At 39.8% G+C, this 21873-nt stretch overlaps 1 protein-coding gene across 1 annotated transcript in view; it reads left to right on the top strand.

Moving 5' to 3' along the window:
* The window catches only part of arid4b (AT-rich interaction domain 4B), a 165712-nt gene that overhangs the window by 48548 nt on the left and 95291 nt on the right, over positions 1 to 21873 (top strand). The window contains 2 exon segments of the mRNA XM_046871718.1: positions 3367 to 3458; positions 11297 to 11438. Of these exon segments, the coding sequence (XP_046727674.1) occupies positions 3367 to 3458; positions 11297 to 11438 (234 nt within the window).

Here is a 21873-nt window from a genome sequence, read left to right as displayed (position 1 = left end):
AATAAGGTACTTTATAATAAGGTACTTTTCAGAAGGACAACAATTCACTAAAAAAGTTTTTTTAATTGGTCTTATGAAGTGTTCTAATTTTTTGAGATAGTGAATTGGTGGATTTTTGTTAAATGTGAGCCAAAATCATAATAAATAAATAAACACTTTCAGTCAGTGTGATGAATCAATCTAATATACGAGTTTTTACTTTTGTATTTAATTACTAAAATAAATAATTTTTTAATTATGTTCCAATTTTTTAAGATGGACCTGAAATGTTTGACTCTGTTCCCACAGTTCTAATTGATTTCATCACCATTTTAACCAAGAGTCATGCCAGAACAGATCTAGTGTGACTGTCCCGAAGTTAGCATACAATTTTTCATAATACCATTTTATATATAACTAAACCATTATTTATATATATATATATATATATATATATATATATATATATATATATATATATATATATATATATATATATATATAACTATACCATTATTTATATATATATATATATATATATATATATATATATATATATATATATATATACACAGTGGAACCCGGTTATGTCGATGTCCTAGGGCAGGGGTGGCCAACCAGTCAGAGACCAAGAGCCACATTTTTTACAGTGTTCCCGCAAAGAGCCACATCATACACATGGGCACACATGAACATCACCCATCCTTTCCTCTTACACACACGCACACACACACACACACACACACACACACACACACACACACCTCTGCTCAGCCAGATTTATTGTAAATGTCACACACCAACATAATGACAGAAATTGACTCCTACAGTTCTAAAACCACAGGACAGTCATTTTCAACAATAAAATTGTGTGCACTGCGTGAGATGAATATACCGCAGGGGTGGGCAATTAATTTTTACAAGGGGCCACATGAGAAACCTGAATTGTGTCAGAGGGCCACACCAACGATAAAATTTTAGGGATGCACCGAAATGAAAATTCAATGAAATCCATAATTTTGTGTTATGCCTTTTGCCTTGGCACCATCACTGGAAAACTTTCCTGCCTTTTCAAAAACGACCTCTACAGACGGAGTGCGCATGCTCGGATTGACTACTTTTTTGCGCCGCGGTCTTCTCATATTTAGAATGATAATCGGGATGTTTGGATTTCAGGTGATAAATTAAACCCGACTTGGAGAAACTCTTTGCAGATACACCCCCTCTTGAAATTTCAGTATTGCATGTTTTGCAAATCGCTATCCGCACACCGCAGACATGTTGCTCTTATCCAGATAGCCGTGTGCTGGCTGCGCTTTTTTATTGCGTCATTACAATTGTGTTTCTGCCGTGTTGTTTCGGTGATTTAGGTATTTCGGCGAAAATTTTGGTGCATCCCTGTAATTTATGATTGGCGGGATGTGGCCCGCGGGCCGTAGTTTGCCCAGGTCTGATATACCGCAAAGTTTCCCAGTAGGGGCAAGCTCATTGAAGTCTTAAAAATACCGTATTGAACTCAAGCGAAGTGAACACGCACATTAAAAAACAAACAAACACAAATTCGATATGAACGTAAGAGCCGCATGAAACCAGCCAAAGAGCTGCATGCGGCTCTCGAGCCGCGGGTTGGCCACCCCTGTCCTAGGGGGTTGCCAAAAAGCATTGAGATAACCGATGATCGAGATAAACGAAAATTAATATGTCGGCAATATATTACCGTGCTTGAAATTTTTTTATGTACATGATGTGCGTTAATAAATGAGAATGTGCATGCGTGTTTTGGAGGGTTTTTACACAACAGCGTTGCCGCGATTTGTTTGATGAAGGCATGCTATAAAAATACATACAGTACATGTTTGTTAATTGTCAGGAATCCACCTGGCATGCCCCCTTCGGCGTGGCAGGTGCTTTCCCGGCCGCTTTCTCTGAAGCTCCCGGCTTCAATCGCGCGCATATGGTGCTTGTTTAGCACTCCTCACCAGCTCCTATTTAAACTTCCACACTCTCACCGTCTGTTATAGTTGGTATATGTTGGTTCACGGCGGTCGTTGTTATCGCTCATGCGTATCCCGGTACGTGCCTTCCCACCGGCACTCTCTTAACGGCTGCGCTTTTCTTCCCATAGCGCATAGCGGATTCATCTGATCCTGCCGTTGTTCATTCTATGCTTTTGCTGCTCATCCCACGTTCCGCACTGCGCTCCTACCAAGCGCGGCTTTCGCGTCCCGTTCATCGCATAACATTTAACAACAAAAGGCATATGTGCACTAACTAACAGCAGAGATTCACCAGTTTACAATACAACACCTTTAGCATCTGTAAGGCTTGATTTTTCCGCCACTTTCACGAGTTCTTCTGCGGCTGCACAGTGCCGATCGAGATAACCGACGTTAAATGGCAAATTTGCCCCCCCCTTGTGCTCGAGATATTAGGGTTCGGCGACAAAAAAAAGTCGACATAACCGATAAAAAATGCTTAGACAAAGCGAGAATTTGGCGGTTCCACTTCAAAAACGTTGACTTAATAGGGTTGTCGAGTTAACCAAGGTCGAGATAAGTGGGTTCCACTGTATATATATACTGACAACATATGTACAGAATAGTTATTTGATGTGTCACTTGTGTTAGTAGAAGAAAAAATCGGAAAGGATTTGAGTGACTTTGACGAAAAACAATTTTTGATGACTAGATCAGCTGTCCCCAAACCCTTTTCCACGGCACGGATCGGTATAATGTCATTCAATATTTTCACAGACCGGTCTTTAAGGTGTGGCAGATAAATTCAACAAAATAAAATGATACGACCGGCATAAAAACTAGTATTTTCTAAATATAAAAATAAACGTGAACCCACTCTGTTGTTTTTTGTTCATTTTGCTAGCTTGGGGGTTTCAATTTAGCGGTAATGTATGGTGTAATGGTCTTGTCAATGTAATGGTCTTGGCATTTATGTGGATATTATGTTAACATGTTAGATCTATACACATCTTCAAATCAGGAGTATTCCCAAAAGGCAGTGGCCACTTTCATCTGGATAATGTGCACTGCCACCCTGCAAATTTTGTTTAGTAATGGTTTGAAGAACTGACAGAGTTGAAGGTGGTAACTTGACCTTAATTTCCCTAAATCTACTGTAAGTCTGTTCAAACATCTGTGGGATGTGCTGGACAAACAAATCCAATCTATTGAGGCCCCATTCTGCAACTTGGAGGACTGGAAGAATGTTTTAGTGCCAGATACCATATCACACCTCCAAAGGTATTGTGGAGTAGAGGTCGACTGATTTTATGAGATGAAGAAGGGAAAAAAAAGGAAAATTATGTACAATATTATGCAGGTTTTAATGTTTTAATCAGTTCATGATTTCTGTTAAAATGTATGGTTGCAGACACTTGACAGGCTTCCCTTGACCAATCCTGAGCACTTTGGCACTCCTGTCATTGGGACAAAAGGCAACCGGGGGCGTCGCTCTAATGCCATGTAAGTGTGCTTTAGAATTTTCCTATTTTGACCAATAAATACATTTCCAAAGCAGACTCAATTTTTTATATCTGCTTAAATGTTGATACTAATAATAGCACTGGGACATATTTTGAAAGAGGTTTTTAAGTTTCATATCATGATTATTTGCCATTGACCGCATCCAACATTCCAGTTTACCAAAACACATGGGACGTTACCAACCTTTTAATCTGAAATACTTTGTGACAGTTGCACATTAGCCTATGTCCTGTCCTGTCAACATGAAGTTCCATTATTTCTTATGCATTCTATTTATTTGTATAGTGTTGTTCTTAATTAAGCAACAGCATGAATTTGTCGGCATTCTACTACTTTAAAGTATGAGAAAAAGACGGGCACAGGAAGCTAAACGTTTTGTTGGCTGTGAATCTCTAAAATCTCTGTGAATCTCTAAGAAGCCTGGGAATAAGGGTCCATAGTAAGGACTGGTGGGAGCATGTTGTATTGCTGGAATTTAGTGAACTAGAATGGAAACTAAACTTTTGCATGAGTCATCGGTCATTCACACGTTTGTGTTGATTGGTAGAGGGGAATTATGGCCCCAGAAGAAGAGACCGTCAGACATCCAATTCCCCTAATTTTGCATGTCGTGGTTGTTTTATATAAACTCCGAAGCTGTGCGGAGTACCATGTTGTGGCAAATCTAGTGTTCACAAGAGCACAGTAAAAAAGTTTGTATATAACTCTTTGCAAGGAAATGATGAAAGGGCCAATACAAGTTCTGATACGGATGCCAGGTGAAGAGGAGGCTTCCAAAATCGGATTAAAGAAGCACATTCTAAAAGCTTTTTTTGGGCATTTTTATTCTGATCATTTTAACTGATTTTAAATGCTCCATGTAAATCTTACTCAAAAGAGTAAGGGTAATGGTCTAATGAGGAGGAAACTCTTAGGGCCCTTTAGCACGGACTCACTAGGATATGTGAAGAAAGAATGGCAATGAACGGATTTTACTGTTGTAAAGTACTGTACATGTGAGAAGTATATATACAATTTTACAAGTATGTGCATTACATTATACATATAACATTACATTATACATTACTATATATACATAAAACGTTGTTTTTAGTGATCTTGAGATGTCTTCCAACATGACTGTTTAAGAAATTATAATCTAAACATTAGTTATGGTTAAAATATTTTTTTAAAAGCTGATGCATATTTATGATTGTAGCAATGATCATGAACTTAATTGTTTTTGGTTATTTTGTTTTCTGTGATGCTGTTTGTTCAAGTTTCATGTTCAATTTTATTTCTATAGCACTTTTCACATTATACATTGTCTCAAAGCAGCTTTACAGAATGTAAGAATTATAGAACAAAATATTTTAATATAAGTTAATTATGTTTATTAATCCCTGTTGAGCAAGCTTGGGGTGACTGTGGCAAGTAAAAAGTTCCTTAGATGTTATAAGGAAGATACCTTAAGAGGAACCAGACTCAGAAGGGGATCCCATCCTCATTTGAGTGATATCAAGAGTGTGATTATAAATCTTGAAACAACACAAACACTGGAGAGTGAGAACTACTATAAGCACCAGGAGTGTGTGGTTTTGAGTAATGTCCTTTCTGCGCTCTAATACAGTCATTTGACATTGTGGATCCAGGATCTACTAAGCAACTTATAAAATAGCTCAACATCTGAGATCAACATAGATCCAACACCTACTTCTCCATGTGAGAGTCTTTAAATGTTCAAATAAATTCAATGTCCACACTCTACAAGAAGTGGGATCCAAATGGCACTGGTATGGTTCTCTAGATGGTTCGGGAACTTTGCGGGGATGGCATCTGCTCTTTAAAGGTCCATAATCTTGAGGGACACAACTGCAGCTGGCGCAACCTCAGGATGTCAACAGTGAAGCTGCTGTTCATAATATTAACAACCAAATTGATAATGTATTTTTGGTCCGATGTAGTTGAGCACAAGGTTCAATTCAATTCAATTTTATTTGTATAGCACTTTTAACAATGAACATTGTCTCAAAGCAGCTTTACACAGATAATGTGGTGATAAAAAATGATTAAGATGTCCTTTATAAGTGTAAGTTTGTTCCTGATGATCAAGCCGGTGGCGACTGTGGCAAGGAAAAACTCCCTAAGATGGCATAAGGAAGAAACCTTGAGAGGAACCAGACTCAAGAGGGAAACCATCCTCATCTGGGTTGCACCGAATGTCCATTTATTGCAGATATACGATGTTGCGGGGTACAGTGATGGTGATTAGAAGCAATTCTGAGTCAATGTAGCAGACTGTTGACATTAACTAAAGTCCAAGAGAGAGAGAAGAGGGGTGACAGGAAGAGATTATTATGTGTTCTTTTTGTTGTATGCAGTTGGGACTCTGGCAAGGCTCACTATGGCATCATAGCTAAAAGGGAGAACCAGAAGGTAACACAGACATGAGGGATCTCTGGGATAAGAGATGACCCACCACACCACTGTCAACAAACCTAAGTGAACATGAGAGTGAGGGGAAGACAGCATACAAATATCCCAGTTCACTAAACACTATATCCATGATCCCTCCAGATCTGCTTCTTTACCTAAGAAAAATGACTAAATAAATAAGTTTTCAACCTTGACTTGAACACCAAGACCGTGTCTGAGTCCCGAACACTGATTGAAAGGCTGTTCCATAACTGTGGGGCTTTATAAGAGAAAGATCTGCCCCCTGGTGTAGTCTTCATTATTTGAGGTACCAATAAATAGCCTGCACCTTTTGATGATGTAGGCATGGGGGATCATATTGGTACAGAAGTTCACTCAGATACTGTGGCGTGAGACCGTTAAGTGCTTTATACGTCAGTGTAGACTGATTAAAACAGAGGTAATGTGGTCATATATTTTAGATCTAGTGAGGACTCTTGCTGCTGCATTCTAAACTTACTGAAGCTTATTTATGCACTTACTCGAACACACAGAAAGTAAAGCATGACAGTAGTCTAATCTAGATGTATTAAAAAAGCATGAACTAGTTTTTCTGCATTCTGTAACGACATCATATTTCTAATTTTATCAATATTTCTAAGGCGAAAGAAGGCGATCCTGGTACTATTATTCACATGAGCCTCAAAGGAAGGACTAGGGTCAATAATCATACCACGGTCTTTGACTGCTGTACACACTGAGAAGGAAACACCATCCAGAGCTACGTAAACTGAAAGTTTACTTCTAGCTGCATGTGGTCCTAGTAAAAGTACTTCTGTCTTATCTAAGTTGAGCAGAAGAAAGTTATCAAGCATCCACTGTCTAATGTCCTTTACATACTCCTTAACATTGTTAAGCTGATCTCTCTCATCTGGCTTTGCTGAAATATACAGCTATGTATCATCAGCATAGCAATGGAAGCTAATACCATGTTTATGTATAATTTCACCCAGAGGCAGCATATATAAAGAGAAAAGCAGTGGGCCTAAGATAGATCCTTGCGGAACACCAAACTTTACCTCAGAGAGTGTGAAGAACTCACCATTTACATCAACAAACTGATAACGTTCAGTCAAATAAGACCTAAGCCAGGAGAGAGCTGTTCCCTTTATTCCAACATTATTCTCAAGTCTAGCAAGCAGTCTAGTATGATCAATGGTGTCAAAAGCTGCACTAAGGTTGAGCAAAACAAGTAAAGACAAAACCCAGATCAGCTGCCAATAGCAGGTAATTTACCACCTTAACTAGTGCCGTCTCTGTGCTATGATGAGGCTGAAATCCTGACTGATACATTTTAAAAATGTTATTCCTAAGTAGGTGTGAGCATATCTGCTGTGCTACAACCTTTTCTAAAAAAAATTTATTATGAAGGGGAGGTTTGATATTGGCCTGGAGTTAGACAGCTGACATGGGTCAAGGTCAGGTTTCTTAATATGGGGGTGTATAACTGCCAGTTTAAAGGATTTAGGTACATAACCAGTGCTAATAAAAGAGTTTATCAATTTTAAAACAGGTTCAGTTACCTCTGGAATTATCTGTTTGAAGAAACTTGTAGGCAAGGTTGATGATTTTGATGAGGAAATAAATGAAATTAAGTCATTTTCTTGAATAGGAGTAAAACTTTGTAATTGATTGTCTTTTATTATTATACTGCTGTCTACAGGGTTGTTTGTAAAATAGTTTGGATTTATATTAATTGTTCGGATTTCTTGCCTGATGTTTTTAACTTTTTTATTAAAAACGTTCATGAAATCATTACTACCTATTGATGGTGTGCACGTTAGTGCAGTGCTTTTATTTACTGTTATTTTGCTACCGTGCTGAATAAAAATCTAGGATTGTTGGTTATTTTCTATAAGGGTGGTGAAATATGCTGATCTAGCAGCACTAAAAGATTTTCTATAATTTAGGAGGCTCTCCTTTCATGCTATTTAAAATAATGTCAATTTTGTTTGACATCATTTATGTTCAAATTTCTGAGTGGTCTGTTTTAAGGTGCGCGTATGACCATTATACCACTGTGCTTTTTTCTCCCTGATTATTTTGGTCTTAAGGGGAGCCTAGAGTGTAACATAACGTTGATTCTAGGTATTCAGTAGCCTAGTCAAGCTCTGCGGGGTCAGACAGATCTAACTTATATCGGCATTTCCAGAAGAGTATTGATATATCGCTGCTGTAGCTGACGTGAATGTACGCTTAACACGGTAACGTGGTGAAGTACTAATGCAATGACTGATTTTAAAAGAGATGAGGTAATGGTCTAAAATAGCTTCAGACTGTGGAATTATGATTAATTAATTATTAATCCAAATGTTAATAACAAATCAAGAGTGTGTCCACCACTATGAGTGGGTCCTATAACATTTTGATTAATTCCAACTGAATCTAGGATGGACACAACTGCTGCTCTCAAGGAGTCTTCCTGATGATCAAAATGAATATTAAAGTCACCAACAATTAATGCTTTATCTAAAGAAGTAGCTAAATTTGTGATGAAATCTGCAAATTCTATAAACCCTGGGGGTCTATAAATAATAATTTATGGAAGTGACTTACTAGACCTACTTTTGGACACTAAATATGTTATTTTGGTGTAAAGAACTTCAAATGTTTTACATTTGTGTTTAGTCTTTTGTGTGACACTTAGATTATTATTATAAATAGTTGCGACTCCGCCTCCTCTGCTATTTAGACGGGGCTGGTGTATGTAACTATACCCAGGAGGATTCGCTTTATTTAATGCTACATATTCATTTAGTTTAATCCATGTTTCTGTCAAACACATTATTTTAAACTCCTGGTCGGTAATAATTTATTTTATAGTAAGCGCTTTTGACTTGAGAGCTCTAATATTCAACAATCCTATCTTTAGAGCAGAGGTGCTGGCTGTGCATTCAGTCCTAATTTAATGTTTATCAGGTTACTTGAACAGACTTTCTGAGAATTCCTACATTTTGGTTTTGCTCAGAGGACAGACACAGTCTTAATTTGGTGGATCCTGAGTGATGAGTCGGTTTAGCCTGTCTGTCTGCTCCCTGGCCTTGGCTCTGGACAGTCACTTGTTAACTAGTGCTGTTCTGAGACTATGACTTATACTACAATTAATGAGAGCAGCACCTTCCTGAGTGGGATGGATACCATCCTGCCCTAACAGGCCAGCCTTGCCCTCAAAATTGCTCCAATTATTTATTAAGACCACATTGTTTTTGGAGCACCTCTCGGACATCCAGCAGTTCAGTAACTAGGGATGAGCGAGTACAGCATTATCTGTATCTGTTAACCATGTGAAGTAGGCGGGGCTTGTCTTGAAACGGGCGGGGCTTTAACTGGTATGTTGTTTTAAGCATGCAATTGATATGGGTTGATCAGAAATTGTTATATTTATTGCTGATTAGAAAAATATTTACAGGACAGCATCAGGATTGAGCTTCAGATCAATGGTTTTGATCACGATACAGATACAGATAATGCTGTACTCGCTCATCCCTAGTGTGTATGTAGCTTAATTAATTTGTAATATTTATAACATCAGCTTACAACCTTAATTTTTTTATGAAATACAGCAAAAAAAAAGGTTACTGGTTAGGGACAGCTGAAGGTTTAAAAAAGAGAAAAAATCTCCGACAGGCAGAGACGCAATGCGAGTCACATTCTACCAAGCAAGCACCACGTCTGAACGAACCCACGTTTACCAGAACTTGACTGGTTAGTAAGTACGTATTATTAATGTTACAACCCGAAGTAAAAAGCTGAAGAAACCCTAAACGTTAACGGAAAAGACCTGCGAACCCGAGTGACTGAGGGAGGGACAGAGAGCTGTTGTTTGTGTGACTGTGAGTGAGCAGGGCGGAATCTGTATGTGTGTGTAGGGGAGGGGCGCTGTGACGAGCCTATCACAAAACGCTGACACAATCAGCTACCCAATGAGGATTTTCATTCAATCCGAGCACAGAAATTGACTCGTATTACTCGTATAATACTTGTACTCGGCAGAAGTGCTTTATCTGTACCGGATACTCGTTTCAGCCGAGTATCCGGCTCATGTCTATCAGTAACCATAACCTGCTGTAGGCTACATCGCCATGTCACATTGGGGTGGGGCCAGAGCATGTTACTGCATCGGACATTGCCTTCGCTAATTTAATTTATCTATAATATTACTCTTAGTTTCTTAGCTTAGAAATATTTCTAAGGTGGAAGAAATATATTACAAGTTGTAATAAGGGGGATATGATTTTCAAAAGATAAGTTTCTGTCTAAAATAGCCCCCCAGGTCTTTTACTGTTGAACGAGTAGTTACAATACATCCTTCTAAATGCAAGTTGAATTGCTGCTGCTTCTGTGTACTAGTCTTTGGACCAATGAGCAATATCTGTCTTTTCAGAATCTAATAAATTACAAATCTACAAATTGATGCATCCTCCAGTCTTAATTCTTTAACACACATTTTACCTAGGCAATTGAGATACTGTATATGGTTTGATGAGATACTGTATATAGCTGGGTATCATCAGCGTAATAATGGAAGCTAGTTCAGTGGCGTCTAATAATATTTACCAAGGGAAGATTGAAGGGACCAAAGGGTCCTAAAACGGAACTTGTGGCACCCCATATTTTACTTGGAGAACTGGATAGTTTTCCATTTAAATCTACAAAATAGTAATGATCAGATTTAAACCACCTTAATGCCTATGTGATTCTTTAAGCGATCTAGGAAAAGTCAAGATCTGCGAATGCAGTTTTAGTAAAACTAACAGCCGAGTAAAATTAGTAAAACTAACAGAGAGATGCAGCCTTGGTTAGAAAAAAACAAGTCATTTGTGATTTGAACTAGTGCAGTTTCTGTGCTATGATGGAGCCTAAAACCTGACTGTAACTCTTCAAATATATTGTTTTCTTATAGGAAGGATCTTAACTGGACAGACACAATCTTTTCTAAAATCTTAAACATAAAAAGTAGGTTTGAAATAGGTCTGTAATTTAATAGTTTTTTTGGCTCCAAATTAGGTTTCTTTATGAGGAGCTTAATAACTGCCAACTTAAGGGGTTTAGGGACATGACCTAAAGATAGCAAGGAGCTAATAATATTGAGAAGTGGCTCTTCAGCTGTGTGTAACACTTTTTTCAGTAATTTAGTTGGAATGGGATTTAACAGATATGTTGGTTTGGCTGTGGAGATAAGATCATAAAGCTCTACCTGTCCTATACTTGTAAAGCATTGTAATTGTTTTGGTTTGTCAATAAATTATTTGTAAGGTAAAATATTTATTTGTTATAACTGTAAAGGGTGTATTGCACACTTGCATCATGCCTGACACTGTTTTGTATGTTTTATAATGAGACATGCATCTGTTAAACCACAGACAAGAAGAAGAATCCTCATCCTCATCCAGTGAAGAAGAAGATGGTGACCCACAACAAAGTGAGGAACTTTATGGAAAGGTAGTGGTTGTGGAAGGTGTTTCCACAGAGGATAAAATGAAGACATTCTGGTTCCCTGCCCTAGTGAGTAATTTTCCTGAAATTTCACCATTTCATTGATTTAGAATTGTTTTGCATTTATGTTACTATATACATTGTCAAATAGCAATTTCTTCAGGAAAAAAAAAACATTTATCCATATAATTATATCCATAATTAAAAAGCCTTGTGAAAAGGTAAACATCTCCCTGTGAAAGTTGAGAGGAAAAATATTAAAAAAGGATCATAATTATTCAACCGTGGAGAAGAAGTGCAATGATTAGAAATTCAATTTTTGAAATTAGAAATTTCATTATATATTTAATAGTCAATTTTTTTTTATTTTTATCTCAAATGGTTTTATCATTGTTAAAAGTTATGACCGAATTGAAAGTCTTCTGGATGGTTTTCAATTAGCACCATCCAGTAATCTCATGTATTTTTAGGCTGTCCATGTGGAACCATCCTTACCATTAGCAAATGATTTTTCAAATGATGAGAACTCTGTCTGCAACAGTACGACTCAGGCAGAAGAGCAGAAGAGAAATTAATAAGCTCATTTGAATCTGTTGGCTGCAACATGTCTCAAAAAATTGGGCAACAAGTGTTATTAAATTTAGCGAATTATTTTGCAACCAATAAGGTTTCAGACAGCAGGAAAGTAAGATGTTTGGGTATAAATAGTGTATATTCGAGAAGTTGAGTCTCTCAGAAGTAAAGATAGGTAGAGCTTCACCAATCTGTTAGTGACAGAGAAATCTCTGTCCACAAGTGACTGGGGTGTAAGTTTTATTTACATTGTACAAACAGGGCTCCTCCAGGGACCAAGGTGCTACACAAAACAGCATAAAATAACAAAATTGATCACACAACACAGAACTAACTAGGACAATTTTAAAGTGCATGTGACTTGCATGTGCAATGTGCAACATTTAGTGCAAAGAATCATTAGACAATGAGACAGTAGACATAGTTCACTGCAGCACCGGCCAGTATAGTAGATTATAAAAGTGCACTGAATATTTTAGCAGCAATTTGTGCAAAACAGCAGTTTTGTACAAGTCGTCAATGAATTTGTTTATTTGTAATGCTGTAAATGGTTTTAGGGAATTTAGTGTACATTTGTAATTGTATTCAGAATGAAATCCTACAAGGACTTCTTAAAGAACCATATGCAACTAAAATGACATCAATTAGTTTTGTAATACAGTAGTAAATGTTTCTTTTGTGAATTCTTCATTGACATAATTATTCAACCCCTTAAAGACTACCACTCTGAAGAACAGAGGTTCAATTAAGTGTTTTCAATCAGGTATTGAAAACACCTGTGGATATCAGGGAGCAGCAATAAAGCCTAATAAGCACCAATTAGGCAGCTTTAAAATGACTGTGATACTCAGCTCCTTCTAGACATTTACTGGTGTGGTTACAAACATGGTGAGGTCAAGAGAATGGTCCAGGAAGACAAGAGAACAGGTGATTACTCTTCACAGGAAGGGCAATGGCTATAAGAAGATTGCAAAGATGTTAAACATACCAAGAGACACCATAGGAAGCATCATTCGCAAATTCAAGGCAAAGGGCACTGTTGAAACGCTACCTGGTCGTGGCAGAAAGAAGATGCTGACTTCGACTGCTGTGCGCTACCTGACGCGTAGAGTGGAGAAAAGTCCCAGTGTGACTGCTGAGGAACTGAGAAAAGATTTGTCAGATGTGGGTACTGAAGTTTCTGCTCAGACAATACGGCGCACCCTGCGTAATGAAGGCCTCCATGCCAGAACTCCCAGGCGCACCCCCTTGCTGTCCCCAAAGAATAAGAAGAGTCGACTGCAGTATGCCAAAAGTCATGTGGACAAACCACAGAAGTTTTGGGATAGTGTTCTGTGGACTGATGAAACAAAATTAGAACTGTTTGGGCCCATGGATCAACGCTATGTTTGGAGGAGGAAGAACAAGGCCTATGAAGAAAAGAACACCTTGCCTACTGTGAAGCATGGCGGGGGGGTCAATCATGCTTTGGGGCTGTTTTGCTTCTGCAGGTACTGGGAAGCTTCAGCGTGTGCAAGGTACCATGAATTCTCTTCAGTACCAGGAGATATTGGATGACAATGTGATGCAGTCCGTCACAAACCTGAGGCTTGGAAGGCGTTGGACCTTTCAACAGGACAATGATCCCAAGCATACCTCCAAGTCCACTAGAGCATGGTTGCAGATTAAAGGCTGGAACATTTTGAAGTGGCCATCGCAGTCACCAGACTTAAATCCGATTGAGAACCTCTGGTGGGACTTAAAGAAAGCAGTTGCAGTCAAGCCTAAGAATGTGACTGAACTGGAGGCTTTTGCCCATGATGAATGGGCGAAGATACCCGTAGATCGCTGCAAGACACTTGTGTCAAGCTATGCTTCACGTTTAAAAGCTGTTATAACTGTAAAAGGATGTTGTACTAAGTACTAAGATTGAATGTCACTTGGGGGTTGAATAAAACTGATAATGATGTGAGCTCAGAAAAGACATTTGTGGTTATTTCATTATAAATGTTATGTTATATTTGTATGACCTACACGTGCCTCTTTGATTTAATTGTAAGCAGGATGACTGAATGATCATAATCAATGTCAAACCGACCAAAACAATCAATTTCAGTGGGGGTTGAATAATTTTGAACACAACTGTATATATATATATATATATATATAAATATATATGTATGTATGTATGTATATATATGTATGTATGTATGTATATATATATATATATATAGTACAGACCAAAAGTTTGGACACACGTTCTCATTCAAAGAGTTTTCTTTATTTTCATGACTATGAAAATTGTAGAGTCACACTGAAGGCATCAAAACTGTGAATCAACACGTGGAATTATATACATAACAAAAACGTGTGAAACAACTGAAAATATGTCATATTGTAGGTTCTTCATAGTAGCCACCTTTTGATTTGATTACTGCTTTGCACACTCTTTGCATTCTCTTGATGAGCTTCAAGAGGTAGTCACCTGAAATGTTTTTCACTTCACAGGTGTGCCCTGTCAGGTTTAATAAGTGTGATTTCTTGCTTTGTAAATAGGGTTGGGACCATCAGTTGTGTTGTGCAGAAGTCAGGTGGATACACAGCTGATAGTCCTACTGAATAGACTGTTAGAATTTGTATTATGGCAAGAAAAATGCAGCTAAGTACAGAAAAACGAGTGGCCATCATTACTTTAAGAAAAAAAATTGGGAAAACTTCGAAAGTGTCCCCAAGTGCAGTCACAAAAACCATCAAGCGCTACAAAGAAACTGGCTCACATGCGGACCGCCCCAGGAAAGGAAGACCAAGAGTTACCTCTGCTGCGGAGGATAAGTTCATCCGAGTCACCAGCCTCAGAAATCACAGGTTAACAGCAGCTCAGATTAGAGACCAGGTCAATGGCACACAGAGTTCTAGCAGCATCTCTACAACAACTGTTAAAAGGAGACTGTGTGAATCAGGCCTTCATGGTAGAATATCTGCTAGGAAACCACTGCTAAAGAAAGGCAACAAGCAGAAGAGACTTGTTTGGGCTAAAGAACACAAGGAATGGACATTAGACCAGTGGAAATCTGTGCTTTGGTCTGATGAGTCCAAATTTGAGATTTTTGGTTCCAACCACCGTGTCTTTGTGCGACGCAGAAAAGGTGAACGGATGGACTCTACATGCTTGGTTCCCACCGTGAAGCATGGAGGAGGTGTGATGGTGTGGGGGTGCTTTGCTGGTGACACTGTTGGGGATTTATTCAAAATTGAAGGCATACTGAACCAGCATGGCTACCACAGCATCTTGCAGCGGCATGCTATTCCATCCGGTTTGTGTTTAGTTGGACCATCATTTATTTTTCAACAGGACAATGACCCCAAACACACCTCCAGGCTGTGTAAGGGCTATTTGACCAAGAAGGAGAGTGATGGGGTGCTGCGCCAGATAACCTGGCCTCCACAGTCACCGGACCTGAACCCAATCGAGATGGTTTGGGGTGAGCTGGACCGCAGAGTGAAGGCAAAAGCGCCAACAAGTGCTAAGCATCTCTGGGAACTCCTTCAAGACTGTTGGAAGACCATTTCAGGTGACTACCTCTTGAAGCTCATCAAGAGAATTCCAAGAGTGTGCAAAGCAGTAATCAAAGCAAAAGGTGGCTACTTTGAAGAACCTAGAATATGACCTATTTTCAGTTGTTTCACACTTTTTTGTTATGTATATAATTCCACATGTGTTAATTCATAGTTTTGATGCCTTCAGTGTGAATCTACAATTTTCATAGTCATGGTATAGGTGATGAAGGTGGTCGGTCAATTTCCTGGAATGGATGACTACGTCATCCAGGTAGGCAGCCGCGAAGTGCTGGTGCGTGCGCAGGACCATATCCATGAGTTTCTGGAAGGTGGCTGGTGCGCCGTGGAGTCCGAACGGGAGGACTCGATAGTGTCAGTGACCGCTAGCAGTGCTAAATGCCATCTTAGCCCTGGCCTCCTGGGCCAGCGCTACAGTACCCCTTTTGTCAGTTCCAAAGTGGAAATAAATCTGGCCCTTCTCAAATGTTCCACCAGATTGTCCACTCTGGGTAGTGGGTAGCTGTCAAACTCTGAGATCTGGTTGAGTTTGCGGAAGTCATTGCAAAATCTTAAGCTCCCATCTGGCTTTGACACTAACACTATGGGGCTGGACCACAGGCTGGCTGAGTGCAGCCCATCATGCAGCATTTTATCCACCTCCTCCTCAATAGCACGGCGATGGGCCTTCGGGACCCTGTAGGGACGCTGTCGGACTATCACCCCCTGGTGGCATCTTTATCTCATTCTGTACCAGGTGGATCATACCTGGTGTCGCAGAGAACACGTCCACAAACTGGTCCATGAGCTTTGTCAGGTCCTGCCGCTGTGTTGGTGTTAGCTCCTCCCCTTTTTGACCAAGGCACACTCTAGTGGATCTGTGGGGAATATGCAGAGGGCTGACACCGCAGGGTTTGTCTCGACCCACTTTTTTAAAAGGTTAATGTGGTAGATTTGTGTATTTTTTATCTTACCCGGCTGTTGCAGGCGGTAGTTCACAGGGCCGACTTTGTCTTAAAGCAGCTTTACACAGATAATGTGATAAGAAAGAAATAATACATTTGTTGTTCTTTATAAGTGTAAGTTTGTTCCTAATGAGCTAGCCAGTGGTGACTGTGGCAAGGAAAAAGTTAAGGACACTAATGCGTGGGTGGGGGGGAGCTTTGTTTGGTTTGTCTGGAAGTGGAGCATGCGAAGTCGGTTCTCGAGGAAGTCGACTTTGCACATTGTGCTCGCATATCCATATGGATACTCCGCTCCTGGTGGAGGAGGCGGGTGCCTCCGTTCCTTGCAGTTCTGGCCACCCTGGTCTGACCCGAGCAGGTTTTGGTCATGGAACAAAAAGTAGACACTCTCCTAAGGAAGGAGGCCATCGAGGTGGTCCCTCCATCAGACAGAGAGTTCCAGTTCTACAGCTGGTACTTCATGGTTCCCAAAAAGGACGGTGGGTTGCGTCCTATCCTAGATCTACGTCAGCTGAACCGCCCACTATAATCACACTTTTGATGTCACCCAAATGAGGATGGGTTCCCCTTCTGAGTCTAGTTCCTCTCAAGGTTTCTTCCTCTTAACATCTAAAGGAAGTTTTTCCTTGCCACAGAGCTTGCTCATTAGGGATAAATGCACACCATTCACTTTAACTGTTAATTTCTGGAAAGCCTCTTTAAGACAATGTCTATTGTGAAAAGTGCTATAGAAATAAACTTGACTCACTTATGAGACCCAGGTCTAAGATGCTGACCCTCAAGCAGGTTGTGTCTCACATCAGATCTGAGGACTGGTTTGTCATGATATATCTAAAGGATGCATATTTTCATGTATCTATCCTCCCTTCTTACACAAAGTTCCTGAGGTTCGCTTTTGGGGCCAAAGCGTACCAATATTGGGTCCTGCCATTTGGTCTTGCCCTCTCACTTACGAAGTGTGTGGTTCCCCTGATACTTCAGGGCATTTGCACCTTTAAGTATATTGATGGTTGGTAGATATTAGCTTGATCAGAGCATTTAGCAGCCTGGCATCGAGATTTCATTCTCGTTCACATTAAGGAGCTGGGGTTTCAATGGCTAAACGGCAAAAAGAGTGAGGTTTCTCCATTTTAGAGAAAACCACATTTGTAGGCATTGTATGGGATTCGACCCTTATGTTCCTATTTCTGGCCGCGTGTTGGGGGTTTCCAATCGTCGCGTAACGCTTACGTGGTGGGGAGCGGTCATGAGTGGCCCCTCTGCCCAAAGTCTATGGGAAGGGTCCCATCTGCTGTGGCACATCAATTGCCTAAAAATGCTGGCCGTGCTTCTCGCGTTGAAGCATTTTCTACCAGACAGAGGTCACCATGTGTGGTAACATAAGACAACACATCAGACAAACCTTTAGTGGTCTCGTGCATCAACCACCAGGGGGGATGTGCGCTCACGCCTCCTGTACAGGTTGGCATAGCAGATCCTCCTGTGGGCCACCTAAACGAAGCAGCAGATGCCCTGTGGAGACAGGGGTTGAGACCCGGGAAATGGCAGCTCCACCCTCAGGTGGTGGAGCAGATTTGAAAGAGATTTGGCAGGGCTCAAGTAGACCTGTTTGCAACTCAAGAAACATCACACTGCCCCCTTTGGTTCTCCCTTACACCTCTGGATGCCATGGCTCAGGTGTGGCCGAGGCTACGCCTGTTCGCCAGGATGAAGTCCATCTCCTCCTGGTGGCCCCGCGGTGGCCGGGCAGACCATGGTTCCTGGTAGACCTTCTCGAGCTCCCTCCCTGGGAGATTCCTCTAATAAGAAATAGTAGAACATTTTATCAGCAGAGGGGAGCCTCTTTAGTATGATTGTGACATCTCGAAGCCAACCACTTTGTTATGGCTTGACATATGTTAGGGAGTTAGTACCTTGTAGCTTTAAAAGGTAAGGGCACTACCCAGCCGTTGCTTTTGTTTTTCTCCAGGTCTTGTTCCAAAATATAAAGGATCGACAACTTATTTGTTGTCATCACAAGTTACCTTAAACACATCCTAGCTAACATATTTGTGATTGTAGACAAGGCGAGGTGTAGAACACATTCCAATGTAATTCTCTAACCATTACTATTTCTTTCTTTCACATGAAAAACATATAAACAGGAATCAAAGATGGACAGGCATAGTTATTTTTAGTTAGTTAAGAATGTAGTCACAGCTGTAGACTTGTTTCTGTGCATAAGGAGGATCATGGGGACCACTTATCTGTCAATAACCTTAGGAAATCTGATAATGTCATGGTCCATAAGAATCACCATAGAAACATCTGAGTCTAACTCTGGCATGAATGTAGCTATAGGCTTCAGGTAAGAGTGATAGAGAGCAGAACTGTGTGTGTGAATTTGATGATTGGAGATGATTAGCTTTCTATCTACGGACTAGCAGTATATGGAGATGCTTGGGCAATCTTTTTGAAGGCATCAAAGAATTTAGAGCAAGCTATTAACCTATTACACAGGCTTAGGGGCAGCAGCTACCACTATTACAGGGCGCTTTTACAATAGACAATGCACACCATCAAAGCATGTAGAAGTTCTTATTCTGCTTTTTTGATTAATCTTCAGACTCCCTTATCAAAAGCTGTGAGGAGATTTTGTGAGGGGGCTAGTTTATGGTCGAGTGATGATCCTTTAACTTACTAAAGTTTACCTTTTCCTGCCTGTTTGTTGCAATTTTATTTGCATGTTGACTCTTTTGTTGTTGTTTTTTTATTTTGGCTGTATGCAAAAAAAAAAGAAATTACATATTAATTTTCCTTGGCCCTGTATATTAATATAGCTGAAAATCACTATGTACTAATTAACATATGACTGGAATTATACTTATTTGTCTAGTAAATTACATTGTTCTGAACACTGTGACAAGGACCAAATATTCTTAGCAGAAACCCTAAAGGTAACATTTTAATTTGTGGATCAGAAATTATGCAGTTATTAATGACTAGTTATAGATTTGTATGCCATTACAATCTACATATACACAGCATCTAGGTTGTTACCTTATTTTTGTGTTGTACATTCTTTACACTTGGCTTTTTTTTAATAACAATTGACTTACTATAGCATCTCTGAAACAGTTAACTCTCCACCCATCTGAGAAAAAAGTGCTTCCTTTCTTAACTTACTTTTAGAAAAAAGGCATTAGGAGATGGCGGATTGATTGACTCTCAGAGCTCTTCTTTTTCTCTCCTTTTTGATCCCTAGCATTCCAAACACGTGACCTCATTTTTTTTGCTTTGTCCTTCATATTAAAATCACAAATTTTAACAAATATTTTGTCTCGTTTCTCCTTAACATGAAATGTGACCAGATCTAATTTTAAAATTTTACCTTTCTGTTGTGGTCAAATTTGCTCCCATAAATTAAAATATTTCAGTGTTATTTCCAATTTTCAGGTCACCTCTTCACATTCTATTAATTGCAGATTTGTAGACTCCATGTTGATGATAAGCAAGTTTTGTCAGTGTAGAACAGTTTCCAGTCATGTCTTTCTCTAGCATGTCCACTTGTAGCAACCTGAGTTGTAGCAACCTGTGGTTATACTTGGAAAATATTGACCAACTTTGGGTGCTCTTGCTATGTAATTTTCTATAAATTTAACAGTTAAATAAGCTTATTTAACAATTAAATAAGCATTCTATCTTCTTAACACCCAAATTATTTTAAAATGTCATACTTTCAATGGAAATGCATAGTTTAAATACAGGTGATATACAAAATCCAAAAGATACAAATTGAATTAGAGAATAAATAATATAATATAATACAATAACAGTGTTTGAATCTCATGTTCGAAAGTTGTAATTATTGTAACATCTGAATAGCAACTTAAATATTAATAATTCATTTCAGTTTTATTTGTAGAGCACTTTTTACAATGTACAATGTCTTAAATTAGCTTTACAGAGATAAAAATTCAATTCAATTCATTTTTATTTGTATAGCGCTTTTAACAATGAACATTGTCTCAAAGCAGCTTTACACAGAAAGCGGTTGGTATGACCGCTCCTGCTTCGTGCTGAAGTCCACGATCAACTCCTTAGTCTTGCTGACGTCCAGGAGAAGGTCTCCGCTTTGCATCCTTCACCGCTCTGCGAACACTGTAAGACACAGCCTTGTACTTCTCCATGTCCTCAGAGTTAAACCCCGTGTTGTAGCAGCAGAGCAAAATCTCAGAGCGTCGCGGATGGTTTTATCCACCCACGGCTTCTGGTTGGGAAACTTTCTGATAGTGTTTTTTCGGTCTCCCGATGAATACCACAACCGCTTCCGTAAACATGTTGCCGTCATCAGAGCTGCGCCAGAACATGTCCCAGTCTGCGTCATCCAAAGCATCCTGCAGAGCGGCCACCGATTGGTCAGTCCAGCGCGCGACTTCCCTCTGAACCGGAGCTTCCTGTTTCAGCCTTTGTTTGTAAACAGGCATGAGGAAGATGGCGGCATGGTCAGATTTTCCAAACGGTGGACGTGATTGTGCCTTGTAGCTGTTCTTGAATGTTGTATAGCAATGGTTCAGTGTCCTTTCGCCTCTGGTGGGGCAGGTGATGTGCTGGTAAAAGTTTGGTAGTGTGCGCTTGAGGTTGGGTACTGTTGAAATCTTCAACCACAATGAGCGCAGCGTCCCGATGCTGTGTTTGGTGAACAGTTAATGTCTCGTGCAAATCCCATACTGCAGTGTCCGTGTCCGTGTCTGCTTGAGGTGGAATATAAACGGCACTGACTATGACCGAGCTGAATTCCTGAGGTAGATAAAAGGGTTGACATTTGATAGTCAGTAGTTCCAGGTTTGGTGTGCAGGAGCGTGAAAGAGGAACGATGCGGACGCCGGTACGGGTCGCGTCTTTTGTTCTCCCTCAGGATCTCTCTCGGCCAGCATGGGTCCGGGTTTAAAAATGGCGAAAGGTGAGTGCATTGTACACCAATAGATATGAGTGTCTCTGTCATATCTAATGATGTCCATCTTGTGTAGATGGAACTGTAATTAATTAAATAAAAGTATAAAATAAACAAAATAGAGAAAACGTAGCCGGAGCAGTCGTGATGGCAGTCGATCTCACCAGAGCCATCCATAAGCGCTTTTGATGTGAGAGATTTAATATTCAACAATCCTATCTTTAGATCAGAGGTGCTGGCTGTGCGTTCAGTCCTAATGTTAATCAGGTTACTTAAACAGACTTTTTGAGAATTTCAAAATTTTGGTTTCGCTCGGGGGACAGACACAGTCTCTCTTATGGTGGATCCTGAGTGATGACTCTGTGCAGCTAGCAGACGGTCTGTTTAGCCTGTCTGTCTGCTCCCTGGCTCCCTGCTCCCTGGCTCTGGACAGTCACTTGTTAACTAGTGCTGTTCTTAGACTCTGACCTATACTACAAGAAATGAGAGCAGCACCTTC

Source organism: Silurus meridionalis, chromosome 2 (genome assembly GCF_014805685.1).
Source record: "Silurus meridionalis isolate SWU-2019-XX chromosome 2, ASM1480568v1, whole genome shotgun sequence".
Taxonomy (NCBI): Eukaryota; Metazoa; Chordata; class Actinopteri; order Siluriformes; family Siluridae; genus Silurus; species Silurus meridionalis.
This window is presented reverse-complemented; position numbering and strand designations above follow the sequence as displayed.